General features: G+C 38.8%; 1 protein-coding gene across 1 annotated transcript; it reads left to right on the top strand.

Annotated features, from left to right (window-relative positions):
- The first annotated feature begins 767 nt into the window (after positions 1-767).
- ndufa4a (NDUFA4 mitochondrial complex associated a) lies at positions 768-9,854 on the top strand. Its single transcript, XM_062049418.1, has 4 exons — positions 768-934; positions 5,320-5,408; positions 8,026-8,086; positions 8,518-9,854. The coding sequence occupies exons 1-4, from the start codon at positions 893-895 to the stop codon at positions 8,572-8,574; spliced, it is 249 nt and encodes an 82-aa protein (XP_061905402.1). The 5' UTR covers positions 768-892; the 3' UTR covers positions 8,575-9,854.
- The last annotated feature ends 1,542 nt before the right edge of the window (positions 9,855-11,396 follow it).

Raw genomic sequence — 11,396 nt, 5'->3', positions numbered from 1 at the left:
TACTTTTATTCAATAGAAAATCGTGACCAAAATGTGTGTATAAAATGATAGTGTTTTAAAATTCAGAGTAGAAAAATTAGTGTAAAAACTCAAAGAAAGTCAGTGCAGAAAAATTCTTTGCTTGAAATTTCAAAACCCACTTTCGGTAAATTAAATAAAGTTAAATGAAATTAGGATTTAATGAAATTGTCAGCATATATAATGTAAAAAAAATGCAGTTCACAAAATTCGAATGCAAAAAAATTCATTTAATGTAACAAAGACACAAATTAACTTCCATATATTTGAGTCAGCAATTTTTTGACAGATGAGTTTTCTCTTTTACTGGATAAACGCAGAGAGAAATGTAAGAAACAACGCCACCTGTTGCCACAAGGTGGTATGGCTCGTATTTGCTCGACACCTTATTTTCCAAACCTCCATTAAGATATAACAAACAAAGCTATCAGGACAAAGAACATGTACAATTTAAAACACCGTTACGGCGAATAATTCAATAATGTACCGCTGTAGCGTCTTTACGTGAAAAAAAAAAATGCAAAAAACTTCTTGTTTTTTTTTAAGAAAAAACATCGTTTGCGACATTCCGGCCTTTGTAGATTTGCCTGCTCGTATTACCATACATAATTAAGCTTAAAGAAATACCAATTGAAAGGTTATATTTTGATAAATAAATACAATTAACTGTTTAGTGGAAAGTATGTATAATGGTCGAATAATGATAAAAACATCGTGTTTTTTTGCTACTTTCAATCAGGCAATCTGGCTGGCTTTCCTTTTGAGCTCGCCCTACTTCCGCCCTGTCTCTCGGATTACCTTTGGCGTTTTGTCCAGACTTTGACTAATACTTTAGTGTACAAATTGGGAGAGCGCAAATTGCACAACTTTCAGGATGCTGGCTACAATCCGCAAACAACTCAAAAACCACCCAGCTGTAAGTAAACCCTACTTTTATTCACATAAAACAAAATTTTCTAAATGTGGATTAGCAAGTGTTGGGTGTTAGCTATTTTAGCAGCGGCTGCTAGCTGTTGCACGCGCCCAAGCTATCCTCGAAAAGTGAACTAAACTATGATTATATCACACTGTTTATGATAATATGTGTTTATTATACGTTTCAAATGGTTACAATTGGGTGCGGTGATGCTTGGGAGTCAAGCGTGTAGACGCACACCGAGTGATAAGACCGCTAAGTAGGTGCTACACTGGGCTGTAAATAGTAGCTAGTTATCGTGCTAGCGCACGTCAAAACTGTCAAAACCTATCAGCATGTGACACCACATATTGCACATTTCCATACAAACTAATCGATTTCTTTAACTTTAGAACAAACTAAATTCCCATAATAACCACAGTGACAAAAGTAGCTACAATGATTTTAAAGTTTTTTAATTTTTTTAACTTAATAAAAAAAAACATTTTTTTATTGAACAACAAACATACATTTATAATGCATACAAAAGTCAAGGCACTTTCAATACAACCAACAATCTACACATCAGGTTGAGCCAAATCACGACATCAGCAAAACATGTCAAGGATAGAAAACAAAAGCAAATACAGAGTATTAAATATTAGTTAATAATAATAATAATTATATCCATCCATCCATCTTCTTCCGCTTATCCGAGGTCGGGTCACGGGGGCAGCAACCTAAGCAGGGAAGCCAAGACTTCCCTCTCCCCAGCCACTTCGTCCAGCTCCTCCCGGGGGATCCAGAGGCGTTCCCAGGCCAGCCGGGAGAGATAGTCTTCCCAACGTGTCCTGGGTCTTCCCCGTGGCCTCCTACCGGTCGGACATGCCCAAAACACCTCCCTAGGGAGGCGTTTGGGTGACATCCTGACCAGATGCCTGAACCACCTCATCTGGCTCCTCTCGATGTGGAGGAGCAGCGGCTTTACTTTGAGCTCCTCCCAGATGACCGAGCTTCTCAACCTATCTCTAAGGGAGAGCCCCGCCACCCGGCGGAGGAAACTCATTTCGGCCTCTTGTACCCGTGATCTTGTCCTTTTCGTCATGACCCAAAGCTCATGACCATAGGTTAGGATGGGAACGTAGATCGACCGGTAAATCGAGAGCTTTGCTTTCCGGCTCAGCTCCTTCTTCACCAGAACGGATCGATACAGCATCCGCATTACTGAAGACGCCGCACCGATCCGCCTGTCGATCTCACGATCCACTCTTCCCTCACTCGTGAACAAGACTCCCAGGTACTTGAAGTCCTCCACTTGGGGCAAGATCTCCTCCCCAACCCGGAGATGGCACTCCACCCTTTTCCAGGCGAATAATAATAATAATAAATAATAATAAAAAATACGAAAAAAGACAAAAATGGCTACCTAAATCACTTTAAATGTTTTTAACAAAGATATCAATTTAAGGGATTTTGTACTCTTAATCGTCCTCCAACATTTGATTGATGATTGTAAACCATTAAGCCAATTCGAGAATGTAGGCCTTACTTTCATAAATCGACATTTATGTAGAATTTTTTTTGGCTGGAGCATAATAATGTTGACAAACATTTCTATGTTTTTATAAAAATACCAAATTTGATCTCTTCTATAGCCTACTCAGTGACCTAGTGGTTAGAGCAGAGGTCCCCAACCACCGGGCCGCGGCCCGGTACCGGTCCGTGGATCGATTGGTACCGGGCCGCACAAGAAATAAAAAAAATAAAATTTAATTTTTTTTAAAATTAAATCAACATAAAAAACACAAGATACACTTACAATTAGTGCACCAACCCAAAAACCCTCCCTCCCCCATTTATACTCATTTGCACAAAAGGGTTGTTTCTTTCTGTTATTAATATTTCTGGGTCCTACATTATATATCAATATAGATCAATACAGTCAGCAGGGATACAGTCCGTAAGCACACATTGTATTTTTTTATGACAAAAAAAAAAAAAATACCATACCCCCCGGTCCGTAAGACAAATTTTCAAGCATTGACTGGTCCGCAGTTACAAAAAGGTTGGGGACCTCTGGGTTAGAGTGTCCGCCCTGAGATCGGTAGGTTGTGAGTTCAAACCCCGGCCGAGTCATACCAAAGACTATAAAAATGGGACCCATTACCTCCCTGCTTGGCACTCAGCATCAAGGGTTGGAATTGGGAGTTAAGTCACCAAAAATCATTCCCGGGCGCAGCACCGCTGCTGCCCACTGCTCCCCTCACCTCCCAGGGGGTGAACAATGGGATGGGTCAAATGCAGAGGACAAATTTCACCACACCTAGTGTGTGTGTGACAATCATTGGTACTTTAACTTTACTATAGAGAATGGGGACATCTCCACACCCTTGTTTCTCAGCCAATCTCTGATCTCCTCCCAATACAATGATTTGAAAGTTGTTGTAGGGATACTTGTTGATCAGACTTATGGTCAGGTGTACATCTGTACAATTTTGAGTAAAAACCAAATTGCGATTTTTCTCTCCAAATTTGCGATTCGATTTGCAATTGATATATTTTACACATATACATTCATAAAACCTGAGAAAATAGCGAGTGAAGGAATACGTGTTACTTTTAGACTGTCAATTAACATATTTTCTCACAGAACAATATGCAACCATTTACTTTCAGAATGATGAGACTTTATGCAGACACTCAAAGCTTTTGTTTACATCATGATCTTAAGATGAAGAAATAACCAATACAAAGAATACAGCAAGGTTTTATATATTGTCCCACAGATTATTGCCCATAAACTATTCATTATCAGCCATATTTTGTGACCAAATTAAGCACTAATGTAATCAAAGAATACAGCAAGGTTTTATATATTGTTCCACAAATTATTGCCGATAAACTATTCATTATCAGCCTTATTTTGTGACCCAATTAAGCACTAATGTAATCATCATATGTAATATAATACAAGTAACCATTTAAAAGAGTATACACTTATTTCTCATTACTGTAGAATTGTTTACCATTGTACTGTAATCGGACAACAAATATCTTTTAGTTATCCTGTATAAATAAACAAAAACAATTAAATGGACTGAACTCTGTAAGAGGGCTGCAACTAACGATTATTTTGATAGTCGATTAGTCGAGTAAACAAATAATAAACCGTACACATATTTAATGGCTCTATTCATGCTGTAACTGTGCTGCTCATTCAAAAAAAATCTAAATGACTAATAACATTTTGTCCATTTTAAAAGAAAGAAAAAGGCAAAGTGCCAGGAAAAACAATTAACCTTGTGTATGTATTTAAAAAAACAGTTAAAATAACAGCAATAAAAACCAACAACAAAACACAAAATCTAACTTTCTCAAAAAGAAAATAAGAATTTTGTGATGTTTAAAAAGCCGCACACTGGTGTTTTGTAACTCTTGGCAGTTTTAGCACTCTAATAGACTCAATGTGTAGAATTGTCTCTTTTGATTCATTCTAAAAATGTTGGCTATTTAATAGATTGTATGTTTAATGTTATGATACCTTGACCTTTTTATTTGTTTCCATCACGATGTTCTCACTCGCTCGTCCGTTTTGATGAGCTCATGTTAGCCATCAGGGTTGAAGTTGAAATATTCCCACAATGGAGCATTTTGCTTTGTAATCATATTTTCTCCTCTTGTTTTTTGTTACTTTGCAGAATTTCTCTCTAGTGAGTCACAAATAAGGAGGCAATGTCTTGTCAGTCCTGTTTGTGCCACTCTCCGCCCACTGTGACAAAGATTGTGGATGACTGAAAAGAGGGCTCACTGCGTTCAGTTAATTCTATTGTTAAATAAACGCGCTGAGAGCGATGCACAAAGTGAGACCGCTTTCTTTCGCAAGAGACAGAAAATTCAAACACTCATTGATATAGCAATTTATCAATTTTGACATCATATTCATTTATCGTTCGATTAACTGACTTATTGACTATCGACTAAGGCCTAGTAGTCGCCATGAAAACTTTTTCTAAGGTGCAAGTGGTGTCTGTAATTAGCGTACTGATTGTCTCTAGTGCAACGCACACAAACTTTCTGTTACCTGTAAACACTTTTGATTAACCAGCAGGCAAATGACGTGGGGCTCAACAATTCTGATTGGCGAACATGTCTGTCACTCAAATGCCGGTGACGACGGTAAAAATAAATACCTTCGCCGTAATTGCAATAATTAAAACTTCAATGTAGATTTGATGTGGATTAGTCGTGCAGCCTTGGTCACATGTCACATATATGGGCAGAGCTATATTAAATTAGCCGATGCAGTTTTTCTATCTAAAAGCGCAGAGTGCTGCGTTTGACATGTAAACCAAGTGTCAACGATTTAAATGTTCAAAGGAAAAAATTTCTACTCTTGATCCCTGCAGCTGATTCCACTCTTGTTCTTCATTGGAGGCGGCTCGGCCATGTCCTTGCTGTATCTTGCTCGCCTGGGCCTGAGGAACCCAGATGTCTGGTAAGGATGCTCAGCGTAACAACCAGAACATTATAGCCTTGTCCAGCTGTTTACTAACGTACACTACTTATGTTTAGCTAACTTTTACGGCAAATTAATATCGGTAAATGAAATGTTGGCTCCAAATCGTCCTCCTAGACTACTAATAATCTGTATCAGCCCTGGAAAAAAACATATCGGTCGATCTACTCAGTGGCCTAGTGGTTAGAGTATCCGCCCTGAGATTGGTAGTTTGTGAGTTCAAACCCTGGCCGAGTCATACCAAAGACTATAAAAATGGGACCCATTACCTACCTGCTTGACACTCAGCATCAAGGGTTGGAATTGGGGGTTAAATCACCAAAAATGAATCCCAGGCGCGGCACCGCTGCTGCCCACTGCTCCCCTTACCTCCCAGGGGGTGATCAAGGGGATGGGTCAAATGCAGAGGACAAATTTCACCACACCTAGTGTGTGTGTGACAATCATTGGTACTTTAACTTTAACTTTAATCTCTATTAGTCAATGCAGTGTTTCCCACACATTCATTTATTTGTGGCGGCCCGCCACGAAAGAATTACGTCCGCCACAAATAAAAAAATAATTTTTTATTTTATTTTTTTTTGTCCTGTCCAGCTTCTCAGGCAAATCATATAGTTGATGTAGATGCCCATATAGGCTGTTCAGATTTACTTTACAAAAGAGAAGTGTAGGATACTTCTCTTGTTGCCTTATTTGTATTTGACCACTACTGTTTTCTGTTTATTTGTTACTGACTGTGGCAGGACACCTCTGCCTCTGTTTCACTTTATGTTGCTGGTAAATAATATGGTTGTAGTAGTAGACTAAAGTTAAATTATTTAGTATGCACTAATTAAAGGGGCAGAGCTTTAAGAGACATTTTAGCTTTTATATTTTATAAGATATATTTTTTGTAAGAACCACAATTAATAAATATATTTCAGTGAATAACTTATTGTTCAAATCTGTATATAAATATGTACATACAGTTTTGTAATTATATTGTAAAATGGATAGATGGATGGATGGATGGATGGACGTTTAAAACAAAACTATTATTTAATTAGTAAGTATACATTTTTTGAGCCTTTTTAGAGAAAATCATATCATTGTAGTAAATTATGCAAATTACTCGATGATGTCATGTGACCACGCCCATAGCCACGCCCTCACCGCCACAGGTATCTTGGCAGTTTATGGGAAACACTGCAATGAGTTCCTTCTTGTTCTCTATCCTCTTGTGGTGGGGCAGACTGGTTCGCACAGTCACATGCATCCTCCACCGTTACCATTTCTAGTACAAAGCAGCGTAATGTTCTAACTTATATCTGTCAGTAAACTCCATATGGAAGCGCTAAAAACTACAACATAGCAGATGAGGTGGAGACACAGTCAAAGGGGGCGTGTCAGGAGGAGGACTTTGGCACGTAATGTAAATAATAGGGATGTCCGATAATACCGGACTGCTGATATTATCGGCCGATAAATGCTTTAAAATGTAATATCGGAAATTATCGGTATTGGTTTTAAAAAGTACAATTTATGACGTTTTAAAACGCTGCTGTGTACACGGACGTAGGAAGGAGTACAGAGCGCCAATAAACCTTAAAGGCAATGCCTTTGCGTGACGGCCCAGTCACATAATATCTACAGCTTTTCACACACATAAGTGAATGCAAGCCATACTTGGTCAACAGCCATACATGTCACACTGAGGGTGGCCGTATAAACAACTTTAACACTGTTACAAATATGCGCCACACTGTGAACCCACACCAAACAAGAATGACAAACACATTTCGGGAGGACATCTACACCGTAACACAACATAAACACAACAGAACAAATACCCAGAACCCCTTGCAGCACTAACTCTTCCAAAACGCTACAATACCCCCCCGCCCCACACCGCCCACCTCAACCTCCTCATGCTCTCTCAGGGAGAGCATGTCCCAAATTCCAAGCTGCTGTTTTGAGGCATGTTAAAAAAAATAATGCACTTTGTGACTTCAATAATAAATATGGCAGTGCCATGTTGGTATTTTTTTTCCCATAACTTGAGTTGATTGATTTTGGAAAACCTTGTTACATTGTTTAATGCATCCAGCGGGGCATCACAACAAAATTACGCATAATAATGTGTTAATTCCACTACTGTATATTAGTCGGTTGATATCGGAATCGGTAATTAAGAGTTGGACGATATCGGCAAAAAAGCCATTATCGGACATCTCTAGTAAATAAGAGTCACAAAATGGTGCATTCTAAAGAGACAGTCAAAGAAGCGACTTGGAGATAGTCTGTTAAACATAATCTTTGCAACATTTTGACTGAAGCACCATTGCATGTTATGTTGACCACAAGAAAGTGTTTAATATGTCCAAAAAAAATCATATGACCCATTTTAAAAGTACAATTTCAATGTTGATGTGCATTTATTTGGAAAAAAAAGGTTATTGAAAGTAGAACAATAGTTTATTTGAACAATTTTCCCTAAAATGTTTTTTTGATATCTTTGAATAACACTAATCGATAGATTACTCGATAACCAAAATAATGTATAGCTACAGCCCAGTTTGTATGTTGCAGTTCAATTGTATTTTCTGCTTCTTGGCAGCTGGGATCGCAAGAATAACCCCGAGCCCTGGAACAAGATGGCCCCCACTGATCAGTACAAGGTACGTTTTTAAAGGTGCTGTTGTAGAGATCTTTGGCAAAACCACTCAAAGGTAAAGTTGCAGTTGGATTAGTCGAATGGCCTTGGATCCTAAGTCAAAGTGTCTGCAAAGGTAATAATTAAAATGAGTTACCTACATCAAGATTAAAATGCCAGGAAAGAGGTAATATTCTGTTGCCAAGATAAAAAACAAAACTATTGGTCTGAATTCACTAAATGTCATGGAGGTGTGGCATAGGACCGGATGACACCTTACAGTTTGGTAGAGGTTCCAAGAATCTTCCAAGCCGCGGTGGACATGACTTTTTTCGCACACACGTTTGTAGTTGCGTGGTGCCGCCTCCAACAGCACCGGAGGGGAACTCTCATGACTTCAGTATTTCCGCGCTTAGAGATTCGTCACAAGCTTTTTTTCTCCATTGTCCTCTTCAGTTCTTTGCCGTGAACATGGACTACAGCAAACTGAAGAAGGAAGGCCCTGACTTCTAAACCTGTCCCGTCTGCCGGACCCAAAGCACACTGATTGGCTGATCTCTTTGGACTTCTTCTGGGATTCTGAGGGCCGCAGAGGCGAAACCCCGCACAATGTTACACACAGTTTGCTCATTGCATCCCCTCTTTAAAACCTTTTCTTTCTCCTCTTCCGTTTTTGGATGGCTGTCAATAAAGTGAAAGGAGTCTTTTCTCCTGTTTACAGAGAAAAGAACCAGTTTGTTTTATTGTCCTCATCCAGACTGCTTCACTTTTTATTTGCTTTGCCACGCTGAACCTTTTTACCTCATTTCACCTTCATCCTGCTCACCTTTGTGCCACTGGAGTCTTGGCGGCGTTCCGGAATCTTGTGGACACTTTCTGTCCCGGTCGCAGCCGCACGGAGGGCGCCCCCTGGTGGCCCTGCAGTGACGTCACCAAACAGCCCGCAAACATTGAGCTGTTTTTGAAAAGCAACACTTCAGCGAGGAAAAAGGAAACCGGTGGAGCGTTTCATCTTTTAGAATATCAGCGCGCACAGTCTGATGAGTTTGTAAATGTCAACATGTCGCCGCGTTGGAGGCGGCAGGGAAGCGGCAAAGCTGAGCAGCTAACGCCGTGCACAAAATGTCAAGAAGACCTTTTCTGTTTGAACAGAAGCCCTCGTCTGAATCGCACACACCCACCTTCTTCACGCCTGCACCTTCGCATGCCGCTTCTTCATTTCCATTTAGGAACGGTGTGTGCACAATGTGTCAACCCTCCTCGCCTAAAATAAGTGCTATTTAATAATGGCTGCGAGTCGCAAAAAGTCATTAGTTGGTGCGTCTCAAGTTCACTTTTAAACTTCTTACTGTTTACATCAGAGGTGTCCAAAGTGTGGCCCGCAGCTAATTTTTTTACCGGCCTGTGACACATTCTAAAAAAAAACAAATTAAAAAAACAAAAAAAAAGTGGAATAAATGAGAAAAAGTTACAATGTTGGTTTTAGTAACACAAAGTTGCCATGCAGACACATTCTAAAAAAAACAAATAAAAAAAAGTGGAATAAATGAGAGAAAGTTACAATGTTGGTTTTAATAACACAAAGCTGCCATGCAGGTTGTTATTTTCTTTAAAACTGTCATTGCTCAAAATTAATGAAATAAAATCACTGTTATAAATTATTGACCCATTCAAGGCTCCAATTACTTCAGATGAAAAATCAATTTTGAAATCTTTTCTGAGGGGAAAATTTGCATATTTTGTTTGCCATATAAAAAAAACAGTTTTCTTTAAAAAAAAGACATAAAACAAAACAAGTGACAAATAAGAATTGACAGATATATCTGAAGTTGATCTAGAAATTTAAGTGTTGAAAGTTAAAAAAAATTATGGTATGACTTTTAACACCTAAATGAGTGGAGCCCTTTTGGATCACTGATAATTTTAGTGTTGTTTTTTTTCTTGTTTTAAACAGTCATTGCTTAAAAAATAATAAATTAAAATCAATGGTGTTCTGAGTTATTGACCTATTTTAATGATCCAATTGCTTCACATCAAATATTCCACTTTCAAATATTTTGGAGGAAAATACAGAAAACAGAATTTTCCTTGACAAAATGGGCATCAAACATTTTTTTTAACTTTATAACGTCAGACCTGAATTTGATCATTCTAGAGATTTTATTAAAAAAAAAAAATATGGGACTTATTTTTAACTTTTTATAAGCGAGACCCTTCTGGGTCCCCACGACCAATCTTGAGGGGAGCCCGAAAGGTTAAAAATAATCCATATATTGTATTGGTTTTGAAAATGAAAACTATCAAAAAGGCCCCCACATGCTCCAATTTTTTTTTTGTGCGGACCTCAGTGGAAAAAGTTTGGACACCCCTGAATTACATTTTGGATGCTTTATTGAATATGCCTCAATGCTGGAAAACAAGAAACCTATTTAACTACAGTATCTTGTTAAATTAGCTTTTTTTAAGATCAGTGTGTTTGGTGCAATAATAAAAAATGCTTTCAAATTGAGTCAGCATCTTTCTCTCTTAATATCAGGGCCCGTGGCAGCAGATGGATGTTACCATGGCAACCACTCCCTGCCTGATGGTTTCCAACCACAGGTCAGAGCCAGGTTGCGAGTTCTGTAACGGCCAATCCTCACAGGATGCGCGGCTATAGAGCCACGCTGAACCCAGTGTTTAACCCCGCCCCCTGACCGCCGCCTCCCCTTTGCCCCGCTGAACGTGTAGCATCGAGGAAAAAAAAATAATGAGAAAGGAATGACTTGAGGTGAGACTGCTGCACGTTGTCACGTACAGGCCATGGCAAAGGTCAGCTGGCATAAGGGCGAGAGTGCGCGGAATTCTGCTGCGTTCATTCCGACAAAGCTGCAACGCTGTCTTGTTTGTGCGCCAATCATCAAAGCCTCAGTGTGAGAGGGTGAACTTTATACTTTTATGGTATTTTTCAACACTTTTAAATGTGTCTCGGAAGTGTTCTCCAACATCTAGCCCTGATGCCTTGGTGATTTTAGGAAGTCCAAGTGGGAATACGTCAGGTTGTGTGTAGCTTGAATGCAAATGAACTGTTTGTCTCTTCTGTTCTTTATCCACTTTTTACATATTAGGGATGTAACGATAAACAGTAGGGGGGCACAAAAAATAGATTCCTATCTGAATCTGGATTATAATTCATCCCCGACTCTAAATCGATGCATAATTTAAAAAAATCTATTTTTATAAGAATACATTTTTATAAATTTGTTTTTAGGCCATCGCCGTGCGACCAGAGCGAGCTTTTCTAACCTGTAACCTGTTTTTAAAAACAGTTTCATTATAATTACAATACTAAATAA

Source organism: Entelurus aequoreus, linkage group LG06 (assembly GCF_033978785.1).
Source record: "Entelurus aequoreus isolate RoL-2023_Sb linkage group LG06, RoL_Eaeq_v1.1, whole genome shotgun sequence".
NCBI classification, from domain to species: Eukaryota; Metazoa; Chordata; class Actinopteri; order Syngnathiformes; family Syngnathidae; genus Entelurus; species Entelurus aequoreus.
Note: the sequence above shows the minus strand (reverse complement) of the source record. Positions and strands in the feature narration are given on the sequence as shown.

Coding starts and splice junctions, on each gene's coding strand:
- ndufa4a (XM_062049418.1), top strand. CDS start 893: ATGCTGGCTACAATCCGCAAACAACTCAAAAACCACCCAGCT. Junction 935..5,319: donor AACTCAAAAACCACCCAGCT/GTAAGTAAACCC, acceptor TGATCCCTGCAG/CTGATTCCACTCTTGTTCTT. Junction 8,087..8,517: donor CCCCCACTGATCAGTACAAG/GTACGTTTTTAA, acceptor TGTCCTCTTCAG/TTCTTTGCCGTGAACATGGA.